General features: G+C 39.0%; 1 protein-coding gene across 4 annotated transcripts; it reads right to left on the reverse strand.

Moving 5' to 3' along the window:
• Positions 1 to 221: 221 nt before the first annotated feature.
• On the reverse strand, positions 222 to 17,684 carry GCFC2 (GC-rich sequence DNA-binding factor 2). Of its 4 annotated transcripts, none has more exons than XM_042032852.1 (18): positions 17,284 to 17,684; positions 16,059 to 16,166; positions 14,464 to 14,628; positions 13,617 to 13,838; positions 12,566 to 12,645; positions 11,542 to 11,657; positions 9,616 to 9,802; positions 9,012 to 9,135; positions 7,672 to 7,750; positions 6,337 to 6,449; positions 5,390 to 5,589; positions 4,833 to 4,986; positions 4,435 to 4,556; positions 3,196 to 3,272; positions 2,953 to 3,019; positions 2,081 to 2,227; positions 1,606 to 1,730; positions 222 to 1,292 (listed from the first exon to the last, which is right to left on the reverse strand). In XM_042032852.1, exons 1-18 carry the CDS (start codon positions 17,615 to 17,617, stop codon positions 1,178 to 1,180), a joined length of 2,535 nt encoding a protein of 844 aa, XP_041888786.1. In that variant the 5' UTR covers positions 17,618 to 17,684; the 3' UTR covers positions 222 to 1,177. The 4 variants fall into 4 exon arrangements, with proteins under 4 accessions (XP_041888786.1, XP_041888789.1, XP_041888787.1 ...); XM_042032855.1 differs by having other exon boundaries at positions 4,833 to 4,983; positions 13,617 to 13,835; positions 17,284 to 17,683; XM_042032853.1 differs by having other exon boundaries at positions 13,617 to 13,835; positions 17,284 to 17,683.
• Positions 17,685 to 18,117: the final 433 nt, after the last annotated feature.

Genomic DNA, 18,117 nt, shown 5'->3' on the forward strand with positions numbered 1-18,117 from the left:
GAGACAAAGCAGAACAAGAGAAAAGCAATGAGATCATGAGCTTGTGGGGATTGCTGATGAGCAGTTGCATTTTTGTTGGCATTCTGAGAGGAAAAGCAACAGAAACTGATTATTAGAAAGCAGTATTTATAACATAAATCCTAAAGCTAGTGAAGGTTAATGGAGCTGGAGGGTTTTTTTCTTCGTACATCTTAATAACATTTTTGTCACATGTTAAGGAATTGAAGAGTCATTACCACAGTATTTTATTTTCAAAATAAAACAAATTATTTTTAATCTTTTGTCTGTAATACTGATCAAAGCTATTTACAATTAAAATATTTTACAAAAATATTTTTTAACTTAAAAAATATAAAAAGAAAGCATAGGGATTAAGTCTGCTAGAGTTAAATTCTAGTCCCAGAAGATTTTGGAGAAATAGTCACAAACATACAGATTCTGTGATGCGCTACAGTTTTTACAATGAAACGTCCTTGTTATTCTCTAACAGTATTTATTGCAAATACACAAAATTAGAAAACATTAGAAATCTAATAAGGATATGAAGAAGTAGAGCTCTGTAGAGCTTACTGGGAAGCAATGGGAGATTTCTAGAATTCCAGTTACTAGAAAGTAACTGAAGCTGTTCTATTCTTCTCATCATCACCATGGCTGTGATGGAAATCCTGACTCCTACCTGCACACTGACTCCCCTTGTTTCTGTATCAGCAGCATCATGAACTCTTTTCCACTAGGAATGGTTTAACAATAACCTTACCAAAAATCACTGTGGACCACAAGTCAGAGGAGCTCAGTGACTGCTGAGTCAGAATGATACTCAGCAATTAATACTGAAAATAACTCGTCAAGTTGTTTACTGGCTAGCAGTGATAAAAGTTCACAGGCACTTTCTGTTTGCAGGATTCCTTCCAAGAAGGATACAGCAGTAAAGCACTGTCACACATTTTAGAATGCCTGAACCATTGCTTTGACAACTGCAACTTCTAAATACTCCCTAATCTAGGAGTAGATGGCAGTAAAAGACATTGGAAAAAACACCTCAAGTATTTAACACCCAGACAGTGATTACCACTACCTCTCTGAGTAGGCAGGATCCACTAATCCAATTTCATACTAGAACTGGTTTAGTGTGAATACCAGGCTTGTTTCAGTAATGTAAGCATGGTGTCAAAAATTTCTATTTCCTAATCATTGGTTTAAGGTGTTCAAGTTCATGCTCTTCCATGAAGCCTTCTACGATATGCAGAGCTCCAATTTTCACCAGCAGGAGAAGAACTTCTTTTATTTCATCACTATTTAAGAAAAAAAGAAAAAAAAATTATAGCAGCACTTCTATGAACCTGACTTAAGTACCATTTTTGTTTCATGACCTTGGCTACTCTTGGCTACTCATTAAAAGCATGCATCATCAACCACCTCAAATGCTCACAGTAAACAAGGACTGCTGAAATGCTCCTTCACATTAGACTCCATCTTCCGTTTCAGATATAAATATATATATGACATGAACATACTTTAAAGTGCTAAATATATGATATTTACAGAATTTAAAAAGTTCTTAACACAAAGTATTTGGGGAATCCCAAGGACAGCCTCATCCATTACCTGTGATTGTCCTTGTGTAGCACACGGGCACATTGCAGCAAGTGCTGGCTGAAGTTCAGTAATTCAGGGAGAGTCGATCCTCCCTTGAGATCTTGGAACCATCTTTCTGGGAGGCATGCAACCACCTGTTGATACCATAAATATTTGGAAAAAGTTTAACAAGCATTTCAATTTAACCAAGACACATCACTTCTGACAGGAACCTTCTGGCAAGTTTAGCTTATTACTGTGCTTTTTCTTTCAAATGAGCATTATTTCTTCAAGTTTAAGAACTCTCTCCACGCTTAAGAACCGACAGACCAGAATTTTCTCTAAAATGCTCTTATGCAGCAAGGTTGTTAAAAAAGACAATAAAACAGATTTTAAATGTTTAAATTTTATTTTTTTAAATGTTTCATCTTCAGTTTTGACCCCTACTAATGAAGAACAAAAGGCTTTTAGCATACACCCTCTTCCAATGAGCATGATCTTTTACCTTATTACACTTTTCTATATTATCCAGCCCTAGAGGTGTGTTTAGGATGTTCAGGAGAAGGTAACGATTCAGCAACTTGTTCAGTCCCAAATCACGGACTTTGTCTTCCTGGATGATCCCATCCCAAAGAACAACATTGGAGAGCAGCTGCAATAATGAAGAAACAAAGAATCTGCATAACTGGTGGCTGTGAGCTAAAAATATTAAAAGTTTCATGCAAGACAGAGATAAAAAGATAATATGTGCACCCAATTCAAGTACTCAGACCCCAGGATTTACACTCTCCAAACTTGTGGGCAGTTAGCCACTAATAATTTACTGCATATAGTAAATAACCTAATTAATTTTAAAAGTGCATCTCTATATATGTATATATACACCTGTATATGTGTATGTATGACCTCCCAAGGCAGGGAAGAGCATTTTACCCTTCTACGAGGTTTAATAATTTGCTAAGTACAGAAGGCAACTAAAACTGTCAGAGAATCCAAGACAGAAGTGAAAAAGTCACTACATCTGCTCAGGACAAGACTACACACAGTCCCTCATAACATCATGATGTTACAGTTTGTGGCACCACAAAGATTTTTTTGTAGTTCATGTCAGTATTATTATGTAATGGGATTTTTCTGTTGCCTCAATCACTATAAATCCTTACAAATGTCATTTCTGAGTGTGGTGTAAGGCTATGTCTGTGAAGGTAAAATACCCTGAGGTTAAGTTACCTGAAAATTAACCTGCTCTGAGTCAAGGAGGAGGACAGGCAAAATGAATAGCAGGGAAACTGGAATATTGTCTGGGGTTTTAATGTTTTCAGTGAAATGAATTTCAAAGAAAACAAACAGAACAAAACCAGCCCTATTTTTCTCTACCTTAACAGCTGACCAAAACCGTCTTTCTTGAAATTTTGAACGTAGTGATGACTTGTCTTCCACAGTGCTGGTCATGGGAAGAAAGTTAAAATAAGGATTATTTTTTGTTTGATTTAAAAGAAGATAAACAGACATCTGATCTCTCAGCTATGGATATCTACAATATTTCTTTTACATCTATAGGGAGAAGGGTAGAGGAACTAAAAAAAATACAAATTTAGGAGAGTCACAGGGTCTGCTTACCTTTTTGGATAAAGAGGAATAAAGACATCTTCCTCTACAGATTTCTTCATCCTTAGGACAACTGTGTTCATCAAATCCTATTAAAAAAGAATTATAATGCGTCCTCAGAAGAAAGACTTCATATTCCATTTGTAACAACTGCAATGGTTATTTAGTTCACCCAGAGGTCTGATACCTTAGAGATAAGTGCAGCTGCCATTTGTATATAACACACATTGAGATCCTGAATAAAAAATAGAAACAGCAGACAAATCACAGCTGTAATTATCTATAGGCTTAGCCTAGAGGGTTTTGCTATATCCCTTATATCCCTAAGTGAGGCTTTTTTTTGCATGTTAATCTGCAGTGCAGCAGGAAAACTGTACATATTAAAACCAAACTAAGTTATACACATGGGATCTCCATTAAAAGATGTTAAATTCTATGTAAAAAAAAAAATCACCATAGCTAGGATAGTATGCATTTTAGGGCAACATGTTTTCAGGTGCCAGAGATTGCCACCAACCTTTTTTTTGAAGCCTATTTATTTATTTTAAGTTCTGGCTAAGATCAATTGTATCTCTTACCTTTAAGCCATGATTTCAAAACAGCAAATTTTGCAAGGCATAAACATTTTCTTTAAAATATTTCTTTTCATATTCAGGGCTCAAACATCTATCCCATTTCACCAGTTAATCCACCCCATTTCCACTAGATAAAACTCCTGATTTACATCAGAATAAACCCAGAATCAGGCTAAGAAGGGCCTGCTAGAGTGACTGTATGTAAGAGTAATTATTAAAGGATTTCTAGGATTACATAGTAGTTTTTCTCCTCACCAATTAACCAACCTTTGGGGATTCTCAGGTTTTAAAATTCTAAGCTTACTTTATAAATAAAAGCTTAAGGAATGGACCACTGAAGTATTACAAGCAGTTAAAGCTCAAATTTGGAAAGATAATTAATGCAAATCATTGTTATTGCAGTGAAGAAAGATTAGATCTAGAAACAGATTCTGGATAGATACAGGCAGAATTTTTCTACGAAAAGGAGCTAATTTCTGCCTCATCATCTTCAACAATGAGAGCATCAGAGAGCTGGAAGTTTAACTGTTAAGTCATCTTAATACTAAGTGACAAAACAAAAAAGTAATCAGAACCAAAGAACTTCAGGACAATGTTCTCAGTGCCCATAGGAACACACACAAAATTACACGGAGTGGGTGAAGTTCCCCTTTCTCACTACCACAGGAGCTTTTACCTCTCTTGCTCGACTGGATTCATTTTTGGAAAGGATTTGTCTTCCAAAGATGTTATTGCAAAGCTGTACAAGGTTCTTTGTCTGTGAAGTAGATAAAGGATCCCACACACTCTTCACAAATGCTGAAAAAAAAAAAATAGGAATTTATTTCATTCATAATATGCAAGTACTTATCTGTCCTAGTTTCAAGCCATTACAATGTAACAGAAGTAAACATATAAAAAGCTCAGCCTCTCACAATAATTTTAAAGAGGCCACCTTAGCCTCACTCTGTGGAACTATGTAATCACTACATCTTGGAGCACTGTGATATCACCAACATTATTTGATATTATAATTTTTATTTAAGGTTTGATTGCATAGTTGCAGTGAACATTTTCGATACAATCTTATCATACCTGTTATTTTAGGAAGAATAGTTTTTTCAATCACTCTAGGCAAAACTTCTTTATCATGATCATCATCCCTTTTTGATTCAGATACATTTTCTGCATCACTGAATTCTTCTATAGCTCTGAACCAGGGCATCTCTTCCAGCTCTGTAAAATTCTGCTGAAAGATGACTCCTGTTAGTTGTTCAGCTGGTCAGCATTAAGAGAAAAGCTCTATCCAATGACACCCCAGATTCCCACTTGATTTCAGATCCACCCTCATCACTGAATGGGCCAACACAGCAAACCAGCAAAACTAGATTTAAAGTTAGAATTTAATGGGTGGGATTGTTCAAGTGTCTCCAAAAGAGAGAACTGTTTTTACAGTCGTGTTGCAAAAGGGGCTGGAGGTAAAAGGGAAAAGTTAAGAAGATTCCATGTGCTTCAATTTTTTGAGACAACACAGTAGCTTTCTTAATTTCTAATGCATTGTGTTATGTATAGGGGAAAAAAAACATTTTTCAAATTAATACATAATACACAAACACAGAATTTTTAACAAAAATGTCAGCTGATGCACCTACCTCAAGAGGATTCCAACTTATTAATTGAACTCTGATCAATGGATTTAATAGCTTAGGCAGGCAGAAACTGATGTAAGCATCACAGTAGGAGTCAGGAAACTTCTCTTTCCATTCCTGGAATTTCAACAGGATTTTTCTGATGTCACAAAAATCTGCATGTACATCTTCAAAGATTTTCCTACTATCCTCTAAAACGTTATCTATGGATAATATTCATTGGGAATAAAAAGAAACAATCACAGAACTTATTGAGGCATAAGCTAAAGAGTTTATGCATCTATAGGACATAAGAGATATTTTTATGAGAATTGCATTTGTTATTTGTCTTTGACACATCTGACATTGAAATGGTTTAAAAACAGCTCCCAGGAAAACCCAGTTTTAGAAAAAAATGGTGTCAGAAGACCAAGGAAAGGCAAGTTTCTTCATTGTCTATTTCACAGATTTATAAAAGCACTAATGTTTCAAACTTTATTCCAGAATGATAAAATTTCAGGCATGAAAACCCTTCTGCTGTTATGTGAAGAAAATGTATTATGCCTTTCCCTACTCCTCTTCATCTATTCACTCAAGATAATTAAAACACCAACCTTTAACTCACTCTCTAGCTTCAGGAAATAAATTGCCTTTATGAAACAAGTTGCAGCACTGCACTGAGTACTGTCAGATCAGCTTTGGCATAATCTGACAGATCTTACCTCTAGTTTAAAAAGCCATGCATAATGCTGCCACCACATAACTGACACCAAAAGAAATCTACAACCATTCATTTATTCTTCCCAAGTCATTAGCCAGAACTGCCTGGGTACATTTTTTTCCTACAGTGTGCAACTAAAAACATGGAACTCAATTGAAGTATTCCTCTACCCTTCCTTAAAAAGAAAATCATTAAAGAAGTATCAGCAAGAGATCTTGTTCTAGGACATTACATTAGGACTGTCACCAACCTTTGCTCTTCTGGAACTCATCCACCTCTGTGGGAGTCAGCTCCTCGTCACTCGACAAGCCCTCGTGGTGATCTCCTTCTCCTGATTGTTCCCTCGCCTGCCGCCTGCAAGTCCTGCATTTTGGAATGAACTCAGATGAGTTATCCTCTCCTGTGTGTGCAGGAGAAAGCTTAAAGAAAAATAATCCAACTCCAAAAAATGTACTTAAAACAAGCCATGAGAACAACAGCCTAAGGAGAGGCAACGGGCGGAGCAACAGTAACTACAAAACCAAAAGGACTCCTGAACTGTGGAAGGAGAAGGGGATTTGGGAACTGAAATCCAAGGGCTTAGAGCAACATCTCTGACCTCTCCCACAAGCTATGCAAAAACCTTCCCTTCACCTCATTCCCACTGATGAGGCAAACAACTCATCCCATCTGCAACACCAAGCATCTGGCATGGAACTGGATCCTGTCTGATAGTTTAGTGTGTAGTAAACAACTGAGACCTCAGACTGTCCTGTCAGTCCTGGATCACTTGTTCAACAACCTACATGAAAGAGGTGATAGCCCCCATGTGCCAGTGGGGTTCTAAAAACTATTGTACCATGGCATCAAGAAAAACAGGCTGCAAAATCAATGGCTTGAATTTCTACCACAGAAAGATGATACATGATATGGAAGTGATATTGCATAAATACTTTTAAATAGTTATTTACATCAATTAGCAATAAAAGTTAACTGCTTTGAGTGGAAGTTGGTATTATTATATCACTTTACATCCATTAAAATTCCAAGGTACTTGCTGCTTCCAAGTACAGTTATGAGTTGAGTTACCACTGCAACTGTAAAACTTTCAAAGCTCCCAATAATATAAAAAAAAATGGTACCAATCTCTGAACATCCAAAATGTACCGTCTGTCTGACCTACGCTGATAGCAGACCTGGGGGCTAGAGGTTGATTTGCTTCACTCACCACCACCTCTCCAGCAGAAACAATTCTGCCCAATTTTGCTATTTATACAGTAATACAAAAATATATTTCTGTAAAAGTTCCCATTATTAATTAAAATAGGAAGAAAAAAGCTCCCCTCATAGTTTTGTCTCACTTAAGTCATTTTAATTTAAAATATCCAGCTCTATTAGCATTCAGTTTCAAATCAACACGAAGAGAATGACATTAACACATAGATGGCTTCCAAGTACTTCAAGTTTTGGAAAGCAAAAACTGAAATATTTTTAGTGCAATCTCATTTAGTAATCCTCCAGGTTTACATTCATGACTGCAGGAATGACAGGACATCAGTGCACAGCACATTTATCAGAGTTAAGTGCACCTCTACTTAACAGTTACCTTCGATGCTCACACATTTCCAGAATCTGGGTCTTCTCATCACCTTCCAATCTACTTTTTGTTGGTTTGTCATTCCCACCTATGAGAAGACAGAAACAGCCAAAAATAAAGTGGTACATTTTTAAAGTTCCTGTTTTGTTTTCAAACAGGAAACAAAGAATCTCCTCCTATTGTTTTGTTGTTTGGGTTTTTTAAATTTAGAAAATAGCCAACAAAAGCACAAACCTAATCAAAATTCTAACAGTATCCAGAGTTAATCCAGAGTAAATTCCTTGTAGCACTAATAAGTGGCTTATACATGCAAAACATGCCAAAGAAAAAGGGTGTACTACTACTGAAGTACTATCATGTAAGCAAAAACAGCCTTTCCACTCTATTAAATACAACTAGGAACATAAAAAACAATGCTGTGTGCTGCTAAACATGCAACCACAGTCTCATTTGTAATGAGCTGGAGGTAAAATCATTTTAATAGCAACTCTTGCTATGGCATTATTACCCTTTTCTCCTTACACCTGCTGTCAGTATGCTACACCATTTTACAAAACCATCCAGATCTGCTACTTTCTCTCATCAGCAGTTTATCCCCTGAAGTGAGAAGACTGAACCCATATGATTTAGTATTTACCAGGATCCAGTGCATCTGGCCTCCATCTGTTCCCAGCAGCTCCAAGCATATTGCTCTCAGCTTTTCCTAAACAGTTTTAAAGAGTTTGGTTTTGGAGGTCTGGTTTGTTTGGGTTTTTTAAATAGCAGCAGCTAGAGATTCACAGCATACAAACAATACATTGGAGTGGAAAGAAACTATGAGCTGAGAAAACTGTACTAATTTTTCCTGCAGTGACTGAAACACAGTTTTCTTTTAGATAAAACCCTTACACAAAGTGGCTTCTCTCTTCATGCTTTGCCACACGTGTGTCACCTCCTGGTTTGAAATCTCCAATTTGAGCACATACATAGCCTTACAGACACTCTCAGGTAAAAATGATTTTTCAGATATTGACAGAATATAATAAGCAAGAATTCTCCAACTTGAGACCTCTTGGAAAACTGACTCCCATTTCTCTTTTTAAAAATTGATGGGAAATTGCTGAGTTGAACAACTAAAAATTGACAATGTACTTGGTCATGTTATATTCAGAGAAATTAAACCAGAGAAAAACAGCATCATGGGCATTACCAAGGTAAGAATTTTGAATGAGGTACAGCAGAACACACCTACTGACAATGGGAAGGGGAAAGGAGAGCAAAGGTGAAATTTAAAATCAACCCAAAAATTAACTATTTCTGCTCGAAGACAGAAGTTATTTTCTCACTGAAAACCTGAACTTCATACTCACTTGTCAGATGCTGAACATAAGCAGATTCATTTTTCAGCTCCTCTTGCCTTCGCTTCGATACTCTCAAGGCTCGTTGCTGAAGAAGTGCATGTACAGCCCATTCCAGTTCATTAATGTCCTTCAGCTGAAATACAGTAAACACTAATCAGGTTTTCAATTGATTTAAATCTCATAAGCACGAACAAAAACCAATTTCCATGGGTTTTTCATATAGCTGAGAAATTAGAAGAGAAGTATCATAGATTGACAAGTAAGTTACTGGTCACTGGAGTTTTTCAGGCTTCTTTTATAAGGCTGAAAACACAAACCAAATGCCAGTTACTCATCAAGGTAACAATTTCATACAAAAGGGTTCACCAGGACAATATTGGTGTCCCTTGTTTTCTGTCAGTTTGCTTTTGAGGCGCTAGCCATTGAAGAAAATGTATTCACTAACTAACATCTCTTCTCTTTAGAGTTACCTGAAGAAATTCACAACTGCAAAGTGACACAAGATTAAATTTGATTCTGATAGAACTGATTTTTAACTGGGTGGTATTCCTCATTTTTCATAGACAGAATATACCTTTATCATCTCAAAAAAAAAGGAGGAAAATATACATACTTTTTCATTCAAACAGTTTATCAAGTTTTCTACATATGTTTTCATGGCCCTGTAGAATTTGTAATTCAGAGCTGCTTCTGAAGACTTCTCTAATTCCTGGACAGACATCTTTGAGCTCTCAATATCCTCCATATATTTTTCATACTCTCTCTGGTGCGCACGGTGCACATCCTGTAATGATGTGATCCTAAAAGAGAGAAAGCCAGGCAATCAGAACCATTGCCAACTTAACAGCTGATCCATTCCAAAACATTTTTCCCATTATAATCACATAAAAAATCTTTGCCTGTGCTAATAATAGCACTTGCATTTGACCTGAGCAGCACCGAAAGATTTACCCATGCCAACATTTGCAGAAGCACAGGCTGTGGACAAACATCATGCTTTGGAGACACAAATGTCATTTATGTGGTGCTGGTTTTGAAAGCACCACTGATATTTTACCTGGACTCCTCAATACACCACACTTCCGAAAAACAAAAAAGCCAAATTATGTGATTATTAAATAGATTTTACCCAACATAATCTGGGGAGAACTACAGCTCACATCAACATGTCCATACCAGTGTAACACAAGTTGCATGGACAGCAGTACCTGTAAGCATTCACAGTGTGCTCACTATTAAATACAAACCAACTGAGAACTCTTACTAGTATATGATAAAATCCAAAAACTTCGGTCTACAGCTGTCACTATTAGACAGGTAGCACACTAACATTCACATATATTACAACTCTGCTTCCTCTCTTTTTTTTCCCCTTCCCTCCTTACACATCCCAAGTGTTTGCTCAGCTTGAGCAAGCCTGTAACAAAATCAAGACAAAGACCACAACTTACTTCACCTCCCTGAACTGAACGCTTCCCAAAGAAAATAGCTGGACTAAGCTATTGCATTCTACTGTGCTACAAATTAAAAAGAAAAAAGAATAATCTATTTCAGCACTTATTATGTTAAAAACATCTACAAAGTTTACACCAAACAGGTTCCCCTTCCTCTTCTTGCTGTTTTCCAGACAGGTTTCCCACTCTTGACAGTTGTATTCTTATTTTCCTTATTTGTACATAAATCTGTACATAAATTCCTACTTCAGTTAACTCAATTCCCTTCAGATAATTAAAGCTCAGAAAGCATACAAGTTCAAAAAATATTTAGTCCAACTTAGCTTCAATTCTCTAAACAAATGCATCAATGATGGTCTGTACAAAGCAATGCATATCCAGAGAGAGCCTGGTGCAAGTTCACAGCACAATTTATGTTTCAGTTGTATTAAGTTACTTGTCTAAACTTATCTGAACAGCTGCTTCCCAGCGCTGGGAGGGATGACAGGATGGCTTACCTTGGGATGCCTGACCCCAGCTGTCCTTCCCACAGGCCCTCTAGGAGGTTTCCACATCCAACCCAGGACACTTCAGCTGCCCACACAGCAGCTGAGCCGCTCAAGAAAAGTCACAGCCTGGCACACAACTAAAGAAAAAGATCCAGGCACGTTCTGAACAGCCTGTAGAGAACTTAGGCTGCTTTAGGAAATACTGGGTTATTTTTGCAGCTGGTCTAAGAATTACCATAGGAGGGGTGGGAGTGCCAGCTCCACCTGCCCGCAGTGAAGTTCTGCTTGCTGGGCAAATGAAACATCGAGCCAAGGCTCCTATCAAGAACTGCCAGCAAGCATAAAAAGCTGCTGCCAAATAAATAAAATTTACTTCCTAAAGTTCAAGTGGACAAAAACAGTCTTGGAAAGTCCAAATGCTCCCCTAAAACAAAGCATTGCCACGTAAAGTAAAAAATTTGTGGTACTCCATTAGACATCATTACACACAAGAACAACCCAACAAAAGCCCAATACTCTGGAAAAAAGAATAAGACTTTGAAGCTATTGTCTCATTCTGTGACAAAAACTCAGACAACTCATAAGTTAAGGAGTTACCTTTCAGTCAGTCGCTTCTTCACAATTTCCAAATTCACAGGTGGTAGAGAAACAGAGGTATCAAATTTGGGTTTGGCTGGTTCATATTTACGCACAGAGGCATCATCACAAATTTCCTACAAGAATTAAGTGTCAATTTTTAACACACCACTTACACCATTTCTCCCTTTGCAACTCTACAGATCAACAAGACATCATTTGAATACTGGACAACTGATATAGATACATATTTCAATCACAAAAATGTCTAGACAAAACCCAACCAACTCAAGCATGAGGTCCATAACTAACAAGGTCTACTGCTAAAAATTGCTGCTGTTTCCTGAAGAGCAGAATTAACTTTTCCATAAACAAGTAGAGTATGAGGACCTAAGAACACATATCCTACTGGATTTGAACACCAGTCTCAGAAAGATGGAATCTTCTCCCACTCCTGTACTCCCCAAATTGGAAAAATTTCTACAACTGTCAATTCTGATAAAGAGCTGGTTATTCAGATGCTCCTAGGCTAATCCAGAGTAAGTGATCCAAGCGAGAAACAAAACTCCCAGCACATCAGAATACATTTTATTTTTGCCGGTTACTTACTGGGAAAAAGACAGCATTCTGCTGAACTGTGGAGACACCTCTCAGATTGACATTCAACAGAAATTTAGCAGATTAAAAGAGTAATTTTTGCTTTGTGACCTTGCAACATTTGTATTACTTGCATATTCTTGCTTTCAAGACCCCTTGCATGGCAGAGAGATCAGAATTTTCTTCTCTGCTTCTTGTGATCTCTTATCACAACAGGTACCTGCCTTTGGGGCTGACACCACCATGTTGCTCCTCAACAGCCAGAGATTATAGATTTTCATTATGATCTTCCCATCTTTCTAATCATCCTTTCCCTAAAGAATCAGGGAATAATTTCCTAAAATCCTTTCTAATGAGAGGGCAGGAAGGACATATAACAGTTCCCCAGACAAGCTCTCTTGCCTATGAGCAAAAAGCAACTTCCAGTGGTTAGGAAAGCATGTGTCACCTGAGAGAGTTTAACAGCTTTCTTTATCTGCTGTTCTTCCCACTTGGCTTCATCATCACTTGATCCATCACCCACAGACACTGGAAGTTAAAACAATCATTATTAGATGGAACTACGCCCTTTATTTTTTCCTGTCTCGTGTTCTCCTCCATCTAAAGCAACAATGGGTCTCCCAACCACTACTGAGAATTGATACACCCAAAAAATAGCAGATGAAAAACCTGCAGATGGAGGACTTCAAAACTGAAAGGCAAGGAAGGCTTGGAAAAGGCTACTGGGATTTGTAGAAGTCACACTAACATTAATTTCCCCAACTATTTCTCAGACACCTACTACTGCAGTAGGAGGCACATAAACATCTTGTTTTTATGTCTCAAAGCAAAGCTGTGTATAATACATGCAAACAACAGTATAAGTATAGACACTGACATTACACCCAACAAACCCTTGAGCATTCCAGAACATACACTCTACTACAGATACAAAAATCTCATTAGCATTAATTTGAATGGCAGATTCTGCTCATAGTTATACATTCCTTATAGCCCTTATTCAAATAATAAAGTAAACCTGTGCTTCATAAACAACACCATAAGAAGCTCTAAGAGAATAAAAGCAGTGGAAAAGCCAATTATGTTGTGCACGCAGTACGTTTGTTTACTTCTGAAGGGCTGGAATACTGGTTTGTTTGTTTGTTTTTCATTTTTCAAAACAAGTTATAATGTCAGTGCAGGGAGAGCACTTAGAAGACCAGACCAGAAGCAGGAGGCAGAACTTACAGTAATTTTATTCACAGTAAATGTGCCTTCTACAAGGCCATTCTTTTTGCAGTCAACAAGGCCAAAAATAATTTTTTTAATGTTTCTCAAAGTATCCTGTACCCCCACAAGTGAGACCTGAACCAGGTTAATGACCCATATAAACCTCAAGTACCAACTGTACAGACTTTTTCCAAGAGCAATAAGGACCAAAGCCTCACTCCTTACTGGACAAATCCCACATGGTTCCAGACGGTAAAACAAAGCCTCTGGGAGAAACAACACAAACTCACCCATGTCTTCAGTCATCCTCTGCCTAAGAGTTCTCATTTTAGGAGCAAAATCGAGATTTGTTGTTTCAGACTCATCTTCACTGTCTAAATCACTGTTTCCTCTTCTCTGAGGGACCAGAGGACTGTTTGACACATCCAGGGGAAGATAATCAGCCTCTGTCCTGGCTAAGTGACGCTTCCTCCGAGCAGCCTCAATGTGAGCTGCACTGGGGATATTGCCTGCTTGAAAGAGAGAGAAAATCTAAGCTAAAGACTAAAAGCAACACTCTACACCTAATGCCAATCATCACAACTGTTCAGCACCACTGTACCATTTTGGATACAGGACACAAAATGGTTTTCTACCACACTGAATTCAAGGAAATGGAAAATGCATCCTTAAAAAGTAGCGCTCATTCCAAAAACAAAGCTCAAACATTTTTCTTTTAAATAAATCAGTGTTAGCCTGTCCTCTGTTTTTCTGTCTCCCTAAAAGATCAGGGTTAGGTAACTCAGTGAGCTTACAAAGGAATCCAGAGTTTACAAATCAGCCTCGGAGTGAGGTTTTATTTTCACCTCATGAAGGGAACTGTGCATCACTAAAGAGGAATTTTCTGCTGCCTTTCTTCTATAACCAATGCTCATAACTTCTGATCCATTTCCAAAATTAGCAGAGGAAGACAACAAATGTTTGCAACTAAAAATACAGGGGAACCATCGCTATTCTTCCAGAAGGGTAGGCCTGACTCAGGATAAACTGATGCCTATACCTTAGGTGGTTTAAGCTGAGTAGGACTTATCTTGCTCGTCATGTACTTCAAACACAGAATGTTCTAAAATAGCTTTCTTAAAAAAAAAGGGAACTCACGTGGTGATAAATCCTTTCTCCTCCGTGGAGAGCTGGATTCATTTTCAGAGTCTGAGCTGTTGTAGTCTTCATTCAGTGAAGAATAAGTTTCATCCTCATTCTCCTCCTCCTGCTCTTCACAAGTGCCTTTGGTGTTGCCAGTTCCAGGCTCCAACTGACAGATTTCTGTATTAGGGGGGAAAAAAGTATGATCCATTATTTCAGTTTCAGCTGCTGGAATATGATGTGCCATAACTGGTTACCAGAAATTATTTATGCCTTGCTGCAGCAAAGGCTGGTCACTTGTCTATCTCCACCTGTTCCCATCAAAACATACCAAATTGTATCATTCCAAACAGTCACTTACAAGCCAGTTCTTGTATTGAATAAAAGCATCTTTGATGATGCTTCCCATAGAAAGACTACGAGTCCTTCTGAGACACAGAGCATATTTACATGCACAAAAGTAATGAGATCAACTCCCAGATAACAACTAATTAATATTCTGATTGCTTACAGCATATTTGGATTCTTGACTTGAAAAACTGCATTTAGAAAGCACTTTTTTAAAGCATTAACAATGAGGGAGCTCTTAGTTAAACTATAAACTTATATCTATCTTGTCTCCAGTTATTATCAAATTGTTTTAAAATATTTATTTCTCTTCATCTGCCACTATACTTTCAGTACATCATCAGATTACTGAACAACAGAATGTACCACCTTTTATAAGAATATGATATGCTTTTATAAGAAGTTACTAAGAAAATTTACCATCTCATCTGAATCATAACCTCAAAGGGAATTATTCTTCAGTCTAATTTTTTTTTATCTAACATTAGCAAATATGCTATATCTGTGAATTGACAGAGGTGTCAAAAGGGGAATATGTAAAGAGAACTTTCAGACACATTTGTTTCTAAAACACACAAACTCCAAATATTCCAACAGGAAACTTACTACAGAATGGCTTGGGTTGGAAGGGACCTTAAAGATCATCCCGTTCCAACCCCCCTTCCATGGGCAGGGACACCTTCCACTAGACTAGGCGCTCAGGGCTCCATCCAACCTGGCCTTGAACACTTCCAGGGATGGGGCGTCCAGAGCCTCTCTAGGCCACTGTCTATAGTTCAATGAAACTAGGGATACTACCAGAATAATCAAAGCTATTGACTGCATTCAATTAAAATATTTAAATGCTGTAAGAGCACACAATTAATAATGCTTACATTAAGTTTCATCAAACAAAATGCTACTAAGCTCACATTTTCCCTCAATGCCAATACTCAGATCAAACTGCAATTTGACAGCAATAAGCAATGGATACCTGGCCCATAGTTTGAACGATATGATGTTGAGGTATAAACTTATCAGAACTTTGTTAACTTTGATGTAGTACATGGTTCTGGATAATCAGGTTTTCTCAAGAACAGCCTCCAAGTTCTGATAATCTTTTACCAAGGTCAAACTGAAAATAATTTCAGCACAAATACATTACAATTATAAACCTGTAAACTAACACTGTAAGTATAATTCTGGGTTCAATTAACATTTAACAGCAGTATTTTTACATCACTCTTCACTTCTTAATATATTTAACCAAAAAAAGGACTTACTTTTGCTTTCTTCAGCTTCTGTCTGTGCAGGCAATAGGCTTTCCCTCTTTTTAATTCTAAAGGTTACTTCATTGAAGGATGGCTTTTTAACTTTAAAAAACTCTTCACCTACCAGATAAAACAAAGTGATTCTGAGTAACATTAATAAAGCCAACAATATACACACATATATATGTATGTACTACATATAAAAGTGCATGTAATCTCTATGTGTGTACAGCATAACTTCTGAATCACAGAATCAATGAGGTTGGAAAGGACCTCTAAGATCAAGCCCAACTTATGACCAAACACCAACATGTCAACAAGACCATGGCACTAAGGGCCACGTCCAGGCTTTCAGTTCTGACTGGATTAGTTCTAAATATAACTATGGCTTTATCACTCATAATCCATCACCACTTAGTTAAAAATTGTGCAGCTCAGCTGTCTCAACACAGCAATGTTGCATTGCTGAAATGCAGGGTCTCTTTGCAGCTTATCTCCACCAAGGTGGCCACATCTTACCATCAACCACAACAGTAACAGCTCAGAAGTGTCAATTAAACACTTAGGTTTCATTTATTTAAGCTTGTTCATCATTAACTAGTCATGGCATCACACAGTACTTGTTCTCTCTGGTTTTCTCCAGCTGTAAGAAGATTTCAAGTGTTTCCCAGCCAAAAGAACATGGACATAAATTGTCAAAGTACTTTTCACAGAATCACAGAATTGTTAGGGTTGACAGGGACCTCTAGAGATCACCTTATCCAACACCCTGCCAAGGCAGGGTCACCTGGAGCAGGTAACACAGAACATGTCCAGGTGGGTTTGGAATGTCTCCAGAGGGGGAGACTCCACCCCTTCCCTGGGCAGCTGTTCCAGTGCTCTGTCACCTTCAAGGTAAAGAAGTTCTTCCTCAGGTTGAGGTAGAACTTCTTGTGTTTTAGTGGGGCATCACTGAAAAGAGTCCGGCACCATTTTCCGGGCACCCGCGTTTAAGATATTTAGATGGAGTGATGAGACCCCTCTCAGCCTTCTCCAGACTAACCAGGCCCAGCTCACGCTTTAGTATGGGTTTACCGTGCAAGCCCTCCCCCGACACAGCACCGCTGGCTACGTTTACAGCCAGAGGCAGGAGGGTGCCCGGCGCGGGGCTCGCTGAGGCGGGAGCCCAAGGCAGCCCTGTCCCGGAGCTCCCGGCCCTGCCCTCCGGGACACACACACACGCACGGTCCCTCCTCACCTTCCCGTTCCTCCTCGCCGCCGAAGCTCAGCAGCTCCTTCCCGGCGCGGCCCGGCCCCGCTGCGGCCCCGGTTCGGCGCTGCCCTGGGGCTGTGCCCGCCCCTGCTCTGCGCGCCCGGCCCCGGGAGCTGCGCGCCGGCTCCTCCGCGGGCAGCGGCCCCTCCGCGCCGGGCCCCGCGGGGGGATCCCCCTCGGCCTCCGCGTCCCGCTCCGAGGGCGAGCTGGCGCCGGAGTCTGGGGACGGGGCGGCGGCCGGCTCCGGCTCGCCCTCGCTGCTGCCGCTGGAGGCTGCGCGCCGCCGGCCGCGGAAATTACGCGGCGGACGGCGGAACATCGCTCCCGGGGAAGGCTCCCGGGAACCCGCGGGATCCCAACGTGGGCCCCGGCGCGCACGCGCGGCGACCCCGGCGCGCCCCGCCCGCGGGTGGGCGGGAGCAGGGAGGGATGGAGCGGGAGAAGGGAGTCGGCCAAGGTGTCCCGTCAGGAGAAAGTAAAAGGCGTTTTTTTAGTGTTTCATTGATGCCTAAACATGTCATTTGTTTGACGAACCGTGAACCGTTCAGTGCAAGGGGCTGCCGTGCTGGGTGGGTGCTCCCCCCTCCTCCGTAGTACCATCGAAATTTTATGGGGTTCTGGTATTATAAAATATAATTTATAAATAATATATGATAATATATTATTTCAATATGCATAAGTTATATGTAAATTGTATTGCCATCATTAGTGATGAATATTTATAAACTTCTGTGATTGTTAGGTATTATGTAAATAAATAGTAAATTGAAATGTAATTGCTAATGCCTTACTACACATAAATAGAACAGTTATTTTAGA

The sequence above is a fragment of the Corvus kubaryi genome, unplaced genomic scaffold, assembly GCF_017639235.1.
Source record: "Corvus kubaryi isolate FWS band 111438036 unplaced genomic scaffold, C.kubaryi_AGA036_p1.0 37354, whole genome shotgun sequence".
Classification (NCBI taxonomy): Eukaryota; Metazoa; Chordata; class Aves; order Passeriformes; family Corvidae; genus Corvus; species Corvus kubaryi.

Excerpts from the sequence above, each read along its gene's own strand:
- GCFC2 (XM_042032852.1), bottom strand. The coding sequence starts at position 17,617 with ATGTTCCGCCGTCCGCCGCGTAATTTCCGCGGCCGGCGGCGCGCAGCC. Across the intron at positions 11,658-12,565 it reads AAGCTGTTAAACTCTCTCAG|GAAATTTGTGATGATGCCTC; the intron begins GTGACACATGCT and ends TAATTCTTGTAG. Across the intron at positions 4,557-4,832 it reads TATTCTTCCTAAAATAACAG|CATTTGTGAAGAGTGTGTGG; the intron begins GTATGATAAGAT and ends TTTTTTTTTCAG.